The sequence below is a fragment of the Protopterus annectens genome, chromosome 12.part0 (genome assembly GCF_019279795.1).
Source record: "Protopterus annectens isolate FY-2018-M chromosome 12.part0, PAN1.0, whole genome shotgun sequence".
NCBI lineage: Eukaryota > Metazoa > Chordata > Ceratodontiformes > Protopteridae > Protopterus > Protopterus annectens.
The window spans coordinates 188105882-188122247 of record NC_056746.1 but is presented as its reverse complement, the minus strand read 5'-3'; the positions used below and the strand labels follow the sequence as shown (position 1 = coordinate 188122247).

Below are 16366 nucleotides of genomic sequence, written 5' to 3'. Positions count from 1 at the left end.
GAGAGAGAGGAGGGGTGGAGGGAGAGAAAAGTACAGTTTTGTACCTACCATAAATGTAGATGTCCGATAGGCATGCATCTGCAGTCCTTACAAATGGGTTGTCCTGTCGTCAGGCAGCCCTTCGATCGGCCGGATTCCAAAGTCTGGGTCTGGCCTCAGCTGATGTTGCACTTCACCCGACGTCATAGCTGCAGTTCTTCGGGTATAAAGGTATCAGCCGACGCCATTTTCCTCGGTAGAAAAGGGTGGAGGCAGTCAAGAAGACTCTGGGCTGGCTAGGATGCCCCACAAGACTGCGGTGGCAAAGCCTGCCCTGGATTGGGAGAAGATAGGCAGGTGGTAATGCCTGTTGAAGGTATGAACAGATGTCCATGTTGCAGCCTCCAGGATGTCCCTGGTGGGGACCCCTCTGAGAAAAGCTGCAGAGGTGGAGGTTGCTCTGGTGGAATGTGTCCTGACCCCCTTTGGGGGTGGTTTCCCATGACATTTCAAGCAGAAATGGATGCAATGTGCTATCCATTTGCAGATTGTTTGTTTGGATATGGCCTTGCCCTCTGTGCCTGCAGCAAAGCTGACTAGCAATTGATCAGTTTTTCTAAAAGATTTAGTCCTGTCCAGGTAGAATCTGAGCTGTCTGTGTACATCTAGAGAGTGCAGAATCCTTTCCCCCTTGTTTTGTGGGTTAGGGAAAAAGGTGGGCAAATGAATGGATTGGTTGAGAGCCACACTGGACACCACTTTAGGCATGAAGGATGGGTTAGTCCCGAGGGAGACCCTGTCAGCATGGAAAATGATGAAGGGCTCCACAGCCATACATGCTTGTAGCTATGATACTCTTCTAGCTGAAGTGATGGCCAGAAGCAAGGCTGTCTTCCAAGAGAGAAATTTTAACTCTGCTGAAGCTGTAGGTTCAAAGGGGGGCAGGGTGAACTTTTCCAACACAAAGTTAAGGTCCCAGGCGGGGGGTAGAAGCTCTTCTGGGTGCCCTTAAGTTGTTAGCCCCTCTTAGGGACTGTTTGATGTGATGGTGTGGGAATAGTGGTGGCTCTGTGCTGAAATGAGCAGAGATGGCTGAGGCATGAATTTTAATAGAAAAGGACAGACCCCTGTGTAATAGGTCTGCCAGGTAATCCAGGATGAGAGGTAGGGAGGGCTGTGCCGTTCCGGCTCCCTTAGCCTGGATCCAGGTGCAAAACCTTTTCCACTTATCAGCAGAGGATTTTCTAGTGCTGGGGCATCTGGCCTCACATTATAACATCTAGAACTTGTTTGCTTAGGCTGGAAACTTGTCAGGGAATAAGCCAGGCTGCCAGGTTGAGGGTCTGCAATTGGAGATGCATGAATTCTCCATTCCTCTGGGTCAGGAGTGTTGGGATCTGAGGTAGGTGCCATGGTAGCAGGGGTGACAGACTGTGCAGCAGTGGGTACCAGTGCTGGTGTGGCCAGTCTGGGGCAATCAGCATTGCCCACAGTTTTTCCTCCCTTATTTTGAGCAGTACCCTTGAAATGAGTGGTAGAGGGGGAAATGCATAGACTGAGAGGTTTAACCACTGGAAGGATAGAGCATCCACTTTCCAGGCCTTGCTGTGAGGTTCCCTGGTGCAGAATTTGCTGAGCTGATGATTGGAGTGGGAGGCAAAGAGGTCGACCTTCGGGTTGCCCCATTTCTGGGTTACAAGGGTGAAGGTTCTGAGGTCTAGCTGCCACTCGTGTGGGTCTAGCAGGTTTCTGCTTAAGTTATCTTCCAGAGAGTTTAGAGAGCCTGGCAGGAATTGTGCTAACAGGTGTAGTTGCATGGCTGAAGCCATGTGCCAAAGGGTCATGGCGAGCCTGCAGAGAGGATAAGAGTGAGTCCCTCCCTGCTTGTTGATATACCACATCACTATGGTGTTGTCTGTTTTGATCAGTAGAGGCCCTGGGGAGAGTAGAGGTCTGAAAGCTGTCAGGGCATGCTGAACAGCTAACATCTCTTTTTGGTTGATGTGCAGATGTATTTGATTTGGGCTCTATTGGCCCTGAATGCACCTGCCATCCAGGTGAGCACTCCAGGCATAGTCTGATGCATCTGTGGTGAGGGGCGGCGGTGGGTTGTGAGAAGTGAAGTCCCTTGTTGTGGTTGCATGCTGCTGTCCCCCAAAGAAAGTCTTTCCTTAGACAAGGTATCATTAGTATAAGAGTTTCCAGGTCTTGAGAGTGCTGACACCAAAGGCTTTTTGGGTACCATTGCAGTTTCCTCATATGCAGTCTGGCATATGGAATGAGTAGAATGCAAGAGGCCATGAACCCTAGAGCTTGCAGGATTTTCCTTGCGGATAACTGGGTTCTGGTGGATAGTTAAGATAAGTAGTCTGTCAGGTAGGCTTGTTTTTCTGGAGTAAGGAATGCCATCTGGGATGCTGTGCCCAGGCTTCCTCCCAGGAATACAATTTTTTGTGTGGGGACTAATTTTGATTTCTCTTCGTTGATAGTATACCCCAGGGAGGTCAGTAGGTCCTTTACAAAGGTCAGGTGCTGGAGCAGCTTTTCCTGTCTGCCTGAAACAGGCAGTCTAAGTATGGATAAATCTGAATATTTCTTTGTCTGCAAAAAGCAATGGTGGGAGCCAGACATTTTGTGAAAACTCTGGGAGCAGTAGATAAGCCAAAGGGAAGCGCAGAGAACTGAAAGTGCATAGATCCTGCCGTGAAATGTAGGTATTTCCTGCATGATTCCCTGATTGGGATGTGTAGGTAGGCCTCTTTTAGGTCTAGGGTGGCTAACTAAGCATCCTTGGAAAGTATAGGGAGAAGCTGCTGGAGGGTGAGCATTTTGAATTTTGGTATCACCAGAAAGGTGTTTAGAATGGATAGATCGATGATAGGGTGCCATGTGTCCTCTTTTCTGGGTACCAGGAAGAGTCTGGAGTGGAAACCTTGGCCTATCTGTTCTGCAGGAACATGCTCTATTGCCCTCATGGAGAGCAGGGAAAGGACTTGCTTTTTGGCCTCTGTCCACTGGTTTGGCGGAAGATCATGGAACCCTTTTGGGGTTGGCAGAGTGTGGAAATAAAATTTGTATCCCTGGGACACTATGCTGAGGACCCAGTGGTTGTTGGTAATGGTGGCCCAGTTGCCTGCATGGAAGGAAAGTTTTCCTTCTAGGGGCACGAGCAGGAGGGCAGGGGGGGGGGGTGGAAGTGTAAAGTCATTGTGAGTTCTTACTATAAGGGGGCGGCTTTGCACTCCCTGCTTTTGAAGAAGAGGAACTCCATTGCTTAGATCTCTGCATTCCCTGGGGCTGTTGTCTGGGGAGGGGGTTCTGCTTCCCTTGGGTCTGGGCTGATCTGGCCTGGAGGGGGCAGGAAAGGACCAGTGCTTGGAGGGGCAATGCCTACTGAACCTTGGTGGCTGGACCTGTAAGAAGTCTTTAACTGTCTGCATAGATTTAGCCTTTTCTTCCATCTTTTTTAAGACCTCTTCTGCCCTGGTGCCAAATAAATTGTCTTTGTTCAAGGGTGCGTCCAATAATTTGGATTTGACATGGTCTGGCAAGGATGGTTCCTTAAGCCAAGCATGCCTTTTAATGACAACCGGTGACTGCTGCCCTGCAAGATTCTCCTAGGGTGTCAAAACCACATCGTAAGGTGTGCTTAGTTACTTGACTTGCAGAATGCATTAACTCTTGTAACTCTTTATTTTCTGCACAAACAGGAAAAGAAGATTTTTTTGTTTGAGGAGTTCCATGGTATGTTGCTGATATTTCAGCATGTGGAACTGACAATTTAATGCTTTAATAGCAAGAGCAGCAGAGGTGTATATTTCTTTTTTACTCCATCTGTCTAATGGTCGGGAATCCCTATCTGAGGGGATGGAATTCTTAGTTGAAGTTGCTTTGATTCCTTTAGGTCCTTGAGAGATTACCTCAGGGTAAGCAGTAGGATTTTTGAAAATACATTTGTGAGTCAGGGACTCTATAGTACCTGTCAGGTTTCCTGGGAGCAGGAGGGAGGGTGCCAGGAGTCACACTGGAGTCCATAAAAACATCACCCACAACATCCAGGACAGGAGGAATGGCCAGAGGTCTGTGCTGTGGTAGATCTAAGAATTCCCTGAGTCTCTTTTTAGACTGAGGATAGTGCTGACATTCCCATTGTAAATGCTCACTTAAAGTATGTAGGGTTTCCCCAAAGGAAAAGTCCTCGGATGGAGAGGCTGAAGGGATGGATTCCTCTGCATCAGAGTCCCCATAAGCAGAGAGGGGTTGCATATCTTCATTCGAAAGAACTGAAGACGAGAAAGAAGTTGTCGGTCTGTGTTTAGTATTGGTAGTGTGAAGTACTTCCTCGGAAACCGGTGCCTGCTCAGCAGCTTCGGACCCATCCAAGGTAGCGACATCCACAGGATCCTTAGTCGAAGAAGAGTCTTGTGGCATACTCTGACTCCGAAAGGGTCTTACTAGCTGCTTGCGAATCCACAGAAGTGGGCATCAGGGGCTGCAAAAGCACCTCACTGAGCCCCAGAGAACTGATGACTAGCTTAACGGAAGTGTCATCGGAAGTTTTGGACCTGTGCGTTCTGTCTCTGTCTTTATCCTTACATTTTTTTGGAAGATCAGTAGTCGGATAGCTTACTGAAGCCATATCAGAATTCGAGGACTGAGAGCAAAAATATCTAGCTACAATAAGGGCTCGATGATGTATAGTTCTAGTGTTGAACAAAGCACAAAAGCGACAGCGGGGGATGCCATGGTCTGGGCCTAAACAGGTGACGCAGTAAGAATGGAAGTCTCGATGTGGTATTTGCTTTCCACAGGCGAGACAATTGTTAACTTTTTATGACATCGGTTAGAGCAAGAAAAAAGGATCTTCAACGGGGTACTTAGCTTTAGAAGACTTCAACTTCAATTCGGAAATGAAAACTCAGGTAGCAGCCGACCTGTATTCGTGCGATCTGCTTCGGGCTCCTTGGCAAAGACTGATGTAATGGCGTCAGCTGCCTGTTTTTATACCTCTGACAACCTGACATCAGTCCTGGACCGACAGAAACCGTTGCAGAAATACTAAGCCTCTGGTATTCGGGCCGACTGAGGGCTACCCCTGACAGGGAAACCCAAATGTGATGACTGCAACAGTGAAACACAAAAAACATCTGTAAGTTAGGACAGGAAGAGCAAATTGGCTTATAGCTTGAACTTTGTTTCTAGATGTCAACTCTGTTTACAGTCTTCTAAAAATATTCCTTTCTGAGTTTTATTCACATTCCTTCAGGTTTTATTTCTGATCCTTCAACAATTCTCAAATATTTATACATTCCCTCTTCCTCAAGTTCTTTTATATCACATTACTGTCCCAAATTGATGTTTTCTTAGTGCTGCAGATCAAATGACATTTTTATATGATCTGAAAAATTTTGACAACATATAGTTATGCTTTCATTTCCTCATCTGATGAGCTATACAGTTTTAAATCATCGACAAACAGAAGATAAGTCTTTACACTTTTTTGCCTTCTGGAAGCCAAATTATAGCCATGACCTAACCTGTTAAGCAGACAGCTTAATGAGTTAAGGGCAAGGTAAAAGATCAGTGGTGACAGTCGCCATGCAATATCCCTCTTTGGATTTTTATCCCTGGAATAATTTGCCCTTTATCATGACTTAACTGCAAAGTGGTTTGACACTGTTTCATGGTCACTGTGATGTAGTTTATCAGTGTAGGGTATACCTTATACATTTTAAGCACTCTTATCAATGAATGTTAGATACTGTCAAATGCTTTTTTGTAGTCTATTCATGCCATACTTGGATTCTTACCCTTTTTAGTTCTCCACTATGACTTTAACAACAAATGATCCTTTGTTCCATATGACTTTCTATTATTACCCTTTTGTTCTATTGCCATAATTGAGTTTTCTTCTAAATGATTATAAACTCTGTCGGCATCAATTCCAGTGTATAGTTCATACGTCATTGGAAGGCAAGTTATTGGTCTATAATTTTTAGGGTAGCTTTCAGGTTCACGCTTAAGTAGGAACATTGTTTTTCCTGTTATTAGTCAGGCTGATGTTTATTCGGGATGTGCATATAGATAGTTCTTACTCATGGCTAAATTTTCATGCAAACATCTTAATAGTTTAGCCAGAAGTTAGGTATTGCATCTGGGCCTGGGGTTTTCTTAACTTTGTTTCAGTCTCTCTGGCCGTTACTTCATCCCATTTCATATCCTGTGCATTTGAACTTGTTAATCTTTCTTTTACTACTTCTGTCCATTTCACATTTTTATGTTCCACAGGATCTTCATAAATACTTTTCCAAAATGTATCTATTTCCTCTTTTTTTGGTCTTTCAATTCCTTTTGCCTTGTTTCCCGATTTTCTATAAAACTTTTTTTGCATCATAAAATTGCTTATTTTGTACTTTTCCTTTATATTTATCTGTGTATTTTCTATATTTTTCTGCCTCTGCTATTTTTAGTTTATTTGCTATAGTGCACGACAGATCCAGATCCATTACAATACGCACATTGCTTTTATCATGTCTATCTTTCTGAGTATTTGTTGAACTGTTCCCTCTTCTTTACTCTTCTAACAGTGACACTTCTTGTCTTAATTGCTTTATAGTTTTCTCTATTCGATACTTCCATGATGGCATTCAATTTCTCCCCGTCCTTTCCCTTACTACCCTGTGTTCTTGTCTTAGGACTTTATCTGTTATTAACTTTCCCTGTGCCATGTTCTCTTCAGTTTCACTCAGTGTCATCCGTTGCTCTTTCATATAGGAACTCAGTGGCCTATCACACCATGGCATTGACCGTGGCAGAGTTGCCACAGTTTTCTGTTCTTTCCCTTGCTGTATAGCTCCAACTGAACCTTTCTACTGGTTTCCTAGGGAAGGTGCCAAAGTATCTTCATTTGTCAACTGATTAGATGCTTCCTGCTCCACTGGTTTCTCCTTAATTTGGGTGTCCATTGCTCTACCCTGTTGTGTTGTTATCCGAGTTAAATAAAATTTTCTACAGTAAATCATTCATTTTGCAGGTAATCCATAACCTTAGTTTCAATTTCTTTAACTTCTCCATTACTAATCCTCTTTTCTACTTTTCCTTTTTGTTTTCTTATTTTTTGTATTGTAAAGTTTTCCATGTCTGGATGTCTTTGCCTGTATTTCTCTTAAAATATCTTTGATGCTGCTCTTTTTGCATTAATTAGTTTTGCTTTCTCCTTTGCATAAATATTGCACCATACTAACTCTCTTTTTCTTTCCCATGTCCATATTTCGTTCAGATGTCTCCTGCTCCTCTTGGTTCTCCTTATTTTGAGGGTTAGTAGTTCCATCATAGGTTCATACTAGGCTATCTGCCCTAGGGCATTTATAAGCCGAGCCAGAATGTGTTTGGCTTTCGCCACCCATTTTAAATTTATTTTGCTATGCCCTTTTTCAAGGTTAGTATACTGTGCCTCTGTTTAACAGTGACACAGAAGTGATACCCGGGGTAAACCTACGATCTCCCATCCACTCATCAAGATTCCTCTTGAAGAGAGTCAATGAGGGACTCTGCCTAACCTGGACTGGGATTTTATTCCAGAGTGAAGGGAGCCTCTGGGTTATGAATCTGTCCCTCCAGCATGTCCTATTTATTTCAGTGCTGAGGTTCAAGTCTCTCAAGCGCGTAGCTCGATGGGATTTGAATTTTCTGAGGTACAGCATGTCCATTAATTCCTGGTTGGACATGGCTTTATACGTCGGGCACAGATCGCCTCTGAACAGGCGGTATGCCACTGAGTAGAGCTGGAGTTTCTTTAACCGAGCAGCATATGGCATCTGTTTGAGCCCGTTGATCCTCTTGGTGAGGTACTTTTGGGGTCTTTCCAGTTGCTGCAGGTTTTTGGTAAGGTACATCCCAAGAGGGGCATTGTACTCAATTATGGGCCTGATGAGGGATGAGTAAAGAGGCACGATGACCTCCCCTGATCTAGATGTGAATCCCTTCATGATTAGGTGGGCTATATAAAATGTTTTTCTAACCACTTTGGCCACGTGGTTGTCAAATGAGAGATTGCTATCAACTTGGGTCCCCAGGTCCCTAATTACTTCTTCTGTACTTAATGGATTACCACCTATGTGGTAATTTGTGGGCACTTTGTTTTTGCCAAAGGGGATGACTATACACTTTTTGGCATTTAGCTTGAGGCCATGGCTCTGGCACCAGTTGTCTGTTTCTATGAGGTCCTTTTGGAGGATGCTTGCGTCGGCTGGAGAGTCGATTATGGCGCCCAGTTTGCAGTCATCTGCGAACTTGGTCAGCCACAGTCCTTCCGTGTTGGCCTGTACCTCCGAGAAATATATACCGAACAAGAGAGGTCCCAGGACTGAGCCTTGTGGGACACCACTTGTAACTGGTTTGGAGTCTGACATGGCTCCAGCAATTCTAACCATGTGGGTTCTGTCCTTGAGCCAGTTTGCAATCCATCTAGTGACATAGGGGTTTATATTTAAGCTGGTGAGCTTATCTATAATGCCTGAGTGGGGTATTGTATCGAAAGCTTTTGCAAGGTCCAGGTAGGCTGTGTGGACCACCTTCCCCTCGTCAATGGCCTTGTTGACTGTTTCAAAGAAATCAACCAGGTTTAAGAGGCAGGATCTGCCCTTAACAAAGCCGAACTGGGTAGGATCCAGTGTTTGTAGGTCCCCAATATCTTTATTTATGAGGTCCATGATGATCCTTTCCATAGCTTTGCAGACCAAGCTAGTCAGGCTTATGGGGCGATGGTTTCCAGGATCCGTTGAGGCACCACCTTTATGGAGAGGGACCACTGTTGCTGTACGCCACTCTTTGGGCACATATCCTGTAGTAAGGCTGAGATTGAACAGTAGTTTTATGTTTGGGTTTAGCTCTTCTTGGAGTTCATGTAGGACGCAGCCCGGGACACCATCTGGTCCCACTGATGCTGTGTTTTTTGCTTTGGAGAGGGCGGCTCTTACCAGAGCATCTGAGATGTCAGGGGGGCAGCACTCTGCTGGGATAGATATTTGCTCTTTTGGTGGGGAGAAGTTTGAGCTGAACCCGTCAGCTAGGATGTTGGCAATGTCTGTGAGTTCGGTGTATTTTTTGTCATTTTGGACTAATTCTGAGCATATCTGGGAATTACCACCTAGGTTCCAAACATAACTAAAGAAAGCCTTGTGATTATCCTTAGTGTCCTGTGCAATTTTTCTCTCGAAGCTGGCCTTAAGACAATTTTATGTGTGCCCTTAGTTTTTTGCTAATACTGATCAGTGATGCCTTCCCTTTTTGGGATTTTGCTCTATCATTTAGTAGCTTCCTCCTTCTATTGTATAGTTTGTTTATGGCTGGGGTCCACCAGACAGGACGTCTGCCTTTGGAGGATTGGGTCTTGGTTTTATTTGGGATCGCATGATCCATGCATTCCTGAAGGTGTTCATAGAATGCATTTATAAAGGATTCTGCAGTCTGGGCCGTATTTTCCACAGGCCTGGGGGCTTTGAAGGATTCCACCTCAGTTTTGAGGAGTGTGAAATTTGCTTTAGAGAAGTTTTTCACTGTGGTTTTCTGGGCAGGGGGTGGGGTCGGGATGTGAATATCCAGTGAGATTCGTTTATGGTCTGATCTTACCAGTGAGGGATACACTTCTGGTCTGGAGCATAGAGTCCCCATGCTGGTGATGATCAGGTCCAGTATGTTTTCCCCTCTTGTGGGAGTGGTAACAAGTTGTTCCATAGCATTTGAGTTTATAAATTCTATGAACCTTTGGGCTAGGGTGTTGGAGCTAGAGTAATGCTCCCAGTCTATGTTTGGGTAGTTGAAGTCGCCCAATATAATGGTGTTTGGAGAGACCTTCATATTTTCCAGTGTTCTCAGGAAGGCCAAGTGGGGTTCCTGGGTTTGGGGGGCTGGTCTGTAGCAGGCTATAAACTGGAAGGCAGTTTTACCCAATGTTAGTTGCACATGGATAGTCTCTGATGCTTCGTGCTTTGTCACCAACCTGGAGGTGTGGGTATCTTTGATGAATATCAATACTCCCCCTCCTTTTGTGGTTTGGTCCAAGTTTTGGGGCTGAAAAGCATGGTATGAGGTATAACCTGGTAGTGCTGGGGTGCTCTCGGGAGCCCTGAACCAGGTTTCTGTTACTGCACAGATATCGATGTTCTCCATGCTAAGGAGAGTTTCGAGTGTGTGCATCTTGAGGTTTAGACTTCTGGCGTTGAGTAGCATTACTCTTAGTTTCTTATCCCTTGTGATACCTATGGAGGTGGGTTTGTCTTTTGAGTCTTGCCTAAAAAAGGCACTATGGGGGTAGCAAGAGCCTTTGCCAATATCCGAAAGCCCAGGGGTGACAGGTGCAAGCCGTCCCTAGCGAAGCATCGTGGCTTGTCGAGCATATCATCCCAAGCTGACAGGCATTGGATCCCCTTTGAATGACACCAGTACTTAAGCCAATTGTTGAAAATCATGCTCTGATATGACACGTGTTAGACTTTCTACACTGAATCCTTCACTTCACAAGTATTCCGTAAATTCAGTTTCTATTTTTTTAACTTCTACTTGACTAATCTTCTGTTCTGCATTCTCCATTTGTGATCTTATATTTTTATTGTGAAATTTTCCATATCTGGATGCCTTTGCCTATATTTCTCTTTGAATATCTTTGGGGCTGCCTTTTTTGTGTTGATTTGGCTTTCTCATTTGACAAATATTGCACCATATCAAATCTCTCTCTTTTCCATGTCCATATTTTTATAGCCTTCAAACATCTCTAAATTTTGTTCTTTAAATTTTTCTGCACTTCCTCAGTCGCTTCTTTTTCCAAATGGCACAAGGTTTCTTGGTCTATACAGTGTTTTTCATGGATCTGTTGTATTAATGAACACAATTTTTTATTTGAAGCTTCTGACAGTTTTCCTTCCTCTAATTTCTCTCTTAATCTTTTTGTATATCTTTTGTCTGGAACGTCTGAGCTTCTTGCATAACAGTAACAATGCATGCTTTCTTTCTTATCCTTAATAGTCCACTCTATCCTCTGTATGGCTCTTTCTTGGTGATTTTTGTAGACTGCTACTTCCTTTTACAATGGGGGGGGGGGGGGCATCCTTCCCCTAGGCCTGGCCTAGCCAAATTGTAGGAATATTTCCATGTCTTGAGGATTCTACACTATCTTTTTTTCCAGTCCTGGTACAGTGTACCTACCAGGATTGGGCACTTTTTATCCTGGGACTTGTGTACCCAGCTATCTTTATTTTTAACCTACATCTGTCCATGATATGTACTATATAAAATACAGTCTATATATAACTGTCGTCTTGGTGAAACTTTGTGAAAAACACATGAAGGTATTCACCAAGACTTGAGGATGAATTCAGTTCCAACAATACAATATAATATTTTGTATGGTTGTTTTTATTCTCCTTAAGGATCTGTATCCAAAAAGCCCTCTCCTTATTTCTATAAATGTTCCCACTTTGAATCATCACTTTTGTTTGTATGTAATATGAGCCTTAACTATGCAGCTCTGAAATATCCCTTCAAATCAGGTGATCCTAAACCACTTGTTTAACTGGAAGAATAAAATTATCCCACTTGATCCTTGCCCTCTCCCAGATAAAATCTTTCAACCCTTTATTACTGTGCACAACTTCTTCTCAAGCTGACAACATATGCCTGACCTGTACATAAGAAAAAAGGGACTAAAAACATTTTTACTGCTTGTACAGTGGATATGAAAAGTGTACACACCCCTGTTAAAATGCCAGGTTTTTGTGATATAAAAAATGAGACCACAATAAATAATTTCAAAACTTTTCCCACCTTTAATGTGACCACCTGTACAATTCAATTGAAAGACACACAAATCTTTTAGGGGAAAAATATAAAAAATGTACAATAAGCTGGTGGCACAGGTGTGCAGACCCTTAAACTAATACTTTGTTTTTTGATTTAATTACAGCATTCAGTCTTCTTGGGTAGGAGTCTTATCAGCATGGCAAATCTTGACTTGGCAATATTTGCCCACTCTTCCTTGCAAAAGCACTCCAAATATGTCCGATTACAAGGGCATCTCTTGTGCATAGCCCTCTTCAGGTCACCCCACAGATTTTCTATTGGATTTAGGGCTGGGCCATTCCAAAACTTTTCTTCAAGTGAAGCCATTTTTTTGTGGATCTGGATGTATGCTTGGGGTCGTCGTGTTGAAAGGTGAAATTCTTCTTCATCTTCAGCTTTCTAGCATACATCTGAAGGTTTTGGTCCAAAAGTGACTGGTATTTGCAACTGTTCATAATTCCCTCCACCTTGACAAAAGTCCCAATTCCAGCTGAAGAAAAGCAACCCCAAAGCATGATACTGCCACCACCATGCTTCACCGTGGGGATGGTGTTCTTTTTGTGATGCAAAGTGTTTTTGCTCCAAACGTACCTTTTGGAATTGTGGCCAAAAAGTTCAACCTTGGTCTCAGACCATAACACATTTTCCCACATGCTTTTGGGACTTGATGTATTGTTTTGCAAGTTTTAGCCAGGCCTGGAAGTTTTTCTGTGTAAGAAAAGGCTTCCATCTTGCAACCCTACTCCATAGTCCAGATGTATGGAGAATACGAGAATTTGTTGTCACATGTAGTATACAACCAGTACTTCCCAGAAATTCCTGCAGCTCCCTGGTCAGTTTTCATCTTGTCTTTTCATCAATTTTGGAGGGATGTCCAGTTCTTTGCAATGTCACTGTTGTCCCATATTTTCTGCACTTTTTGATGACTGTCTTCACTTTGTTCCATGGTATATCCAATGCTATGGAAATTCTTTTGTACCCTTCTCCTGACTGATACCTTTCAGCAATAAGATACCTTTGATGCTTTGTAAGCTTTCTGTGAAACATGTTTTTTTGCTATAGCAGGCAACTGAGTAAATGTCAGGAAAATCCTACTAGGACAGCTGACCTTCATTTGGGGTTAATCAGTCTCTCTCTAATTGATGGCAGGTGTGTACCCAAGAAGACTGAATACTGTAATTAAATCAAAAGGTGCTTCAACAAAGTATTAGTTTAAGGGTGTGCACACTTATGCAACTGGCTTATTGTAGGTTTTTATTTTTTTATATTTTTCCTCTAACAGATTTGTTTTTCAATTGAATTGTACAGATTATAGGTCACATTAAAGATGGGAAAAGTATTTATTGTGGTTTCATTTTTTTATATCACAAAAACCTGGCATTTTAACAGGGGGTATGTACACTTTTTATATCCACTGTATCTTGATAGACATATCCATAAACATGAGCCATTTTGTTTAGTCTCTTAGCTGCCACAGCAGAATCCTTTTTAACCCATACTCCTAAATGCTTCATTTTACTGTGTCCCCATAAATGTTAGATGATGCAAACTATATGCCCCTTCTGAAACAACAGATTGAAGGTCTGACTAATAAGGTTGAGTTTTGTGTTTTTGATTTGCATATGACTGGCATGATATCTCTAGATTTATATAATTTTTCAACTGAGCATCCAGTTATACCTGTTTTATATGGACTACCTCAGGTGCACAAGAATTTGAATGACCCCTCCAATGTAACTAATTTTCTGTAGCAGAGGATGGGTGACAGTGGCGTTACCTATTTTTCTGGAAAAATCCTATGTTCTGTTTTAAATGGTGTACCCAATGTCCTTAAAGATACAAAAAATGTTTTTGCATGACTTTTATGTTTGGTACAAAGAACTTGAGAATAGTGAGCAATTACTTCTGGTTACCCTTGATATTTCGAATGACACTGGCATTGAACATGTTAGAGCCTTTTTGTTCAGAAATGGTGACTTTTCTACAAAGTGACTTTGATATGTATGCTTCTTGATCTAGTCCTAGAGAATAATGTGTGCGTTGGGGTGTCAATGGGCACAGCATGTGCCAATTCGTATGCAAATTTGGTCTTAGCTCAGTGGGAATATGAATTTATTTATTCAAATAATCCATTTGTGGGCAACATCAGCTACTGTAGATGTTTTGTGGATGACATATTTTTGGTATGGAAAGGTACAGCTGATATTCTTTCATCTTTTGTTGATTATTTACATGCTACAACTACCTTTCTAAGATTTACTCATCACTTCACAAGTGAATCAATTGATTTTTTAAATGTTACTGTATCCAAGGACATATGTGGCAAAATAGACACTAAGACTTTCAGGAAGTCTTGCAAAAAGAATATTTTGCATAAAACCAGGGGATGGGTGCATAGGTGGCAGAACTGCAGGTGTAGTGAGCTTTCATGAGGAAGAGAGGTGAGTCATAGGACAAAGCTCTCAGTTTACTGGTCAGTCTGCCATCCCCTATGATCATGACCTTTGGGTAATGGTCAAATGGCTGAGAATGTAGACACAAGTATCAGAAATGAGGTCCCTTCTCTTGCCTTACCTCAGTAACAGAGCTTGTCTGGGGGCCGCTCAGTTTGAAATGAAGACAGGTTTAGAAAATAGATGAATAGATTTTAAACAGTTAAACAGAGACACTGCATGTACTCATCATCTTCTTCTTTCGGCTGTTCCCGTTAGGGGTCGCCACAGCGGATCATCTGTTTCCATTTCTTCTTGTCCTCTGCAACATGCTCTTTCACACCAACTGCCTGCATGTCCTCTCTCACCACATCCATAAAACTTGTCTTAAGCCTTCCTCTTTTCCTCTTACCTGGCAGCTCCATCCTTAACATCCTTTTCCCAATATACCCAGCATCCCTCCTCAGCACATGTCCAAACCAACGTAATCTTGCCTCTCTTGCTTTGTCTCCAAACTGTCCAACCTGAGCTGACCCTCTAATATACTGATTCCTAATCCTGTCCATCCTAGTCATACCCAGTGCAAATCTTAACATCTTTAACTCTGCCACATTCAGCTCTGACTCCTGCCTTTTTGTCAATGCCACTGTCTCCAACCCATATAACATAGCTGGTCTCACTACCCTTTTGTAGACCTTCCCTTTCACTCTTACTGGTACCTGTCTGTCAAAAATAACTCCTGACACTCCTCTCCACCCATTCCACTGTACGTACTGCGGAAGAAAATCTGTTCAACAGACTTTAAACCTACTAGAAAGTGTGGTATGTGCAGTAATTATTAAAAAGATGATGCGATGAGCTTTCTCCCCTTCAAATATAATCACCATTGTCTTATCCTTATGCAGCAGCAGATGAATGATATTCGCTGCACAGCTGTGATCTTGTTACACTGAGCAAAACTGCAGTGAACATGAATTATGACAGAAATCCAAACTAATATGGATGTAAGTTTTCAGACAAAGCACCGTTCTGCAACTACACCAGAATATGACGTCACAAAGTCCTAAACTGCTGAAACAGTAGAAATGTATTAACTGAACTGGCATTTAATTAAATTTGGCACATAAACATGGCCATAATTTCTTGGGGCAAGGGCTTGCCCTCCTTTCCAAATCTACATGACTCCAGAGAGTGAACAAATAAGTGATGGGAATGTAAAAATACGGGGGTCTAGTGCCCTGCAAAACAAATTATAGGTATATGTAGGTACAAAAATCTGATAAAATGCCAATCTATTTAGGTCGTTTTAATGAACTATTACTTGGCAACTTGCTATAAATTCCATTCACATAAACATTTACCAAGTGATTCCTATTAAAGAACATCATTTATTATAGAAAATGCACTTCCTCTTTTACCACCCATTTCCAGCATAAAATTACATTTTCCATACTTACTCATTTACAAATGTGTACTGCTACAGTTATACTTCTAAAATTAATAAAACCAGTGTAACTCAACAAGTTACCAGTAGTGAAAATCTAAGCAATTTTTATGGAAACATCTGTCCAGATGTGACTGTTTTTTTTTTGAACCAGGAGGGAAAATTCAAGAGAAGGAAGGAAAAAAGAAAAATACAAATTGCAACATGCACCAACCTCTCCTGGATGAATGGTACACTGTATGGGATGCTGCTCCTCAGACAAGCTTGGATATATGTCCAGTAGCCATGAAAGAGTAGTTCTGTTAGGATGAAACTTGGGATTTTTGTCTGGAGGATACAGAAACCATCTCTGTTCAAACACAACAGTAAGGTGACAAATGTCATAAGCCAGTCAACAACTTGATAAAATCAACTTTAAACACTTTTTTTTAGAAAATGTTCAGAGCTATAATACAGCATTTACACCTCATCCAGCCTGCAGGTCTCTGTTAATGTACATTGTCACACTTTATTGCTACATCATGGCACTTGGTGAGTTAAGTGTCTTGTCATAGTCAAAACCAATTTATCTGAGCCATTTTTTCAATAAAAAGCTTCATAAAATTTTTATTGAAAGCATGGCCCAAATAAATTAGTGTTCCTTGGTGATTATATGTAAGCCAGTGGTCCATAGAGT

General features: G+C 42.3%; 1 protein-coding gene across 6 annotated transcripts in view; it reads right to left on the bottom strand.

The window, feature by feature from the left end:
• The window catches only part of JMJD8 (jumonji domain containing 8), a 446128-nt gene that overhangs the window by 30639 nt on the left and 399123 nt on the right, over positions 1-16366 (bottom strand). For all 6 annotated transcript variants that reach the window (XM_044089222.1, XM_044089224.1, XM_044089223.1 and 3 more), the window contains one exon: positions 15905-16039. In XM_044089222.1, coding sequence (XP_043945157.1) covers positions 15905-16039 — 135 coding nt within the window. The remainder of the gene's footprint in view (positions 1-15904; positions 16040-16366) is intronic.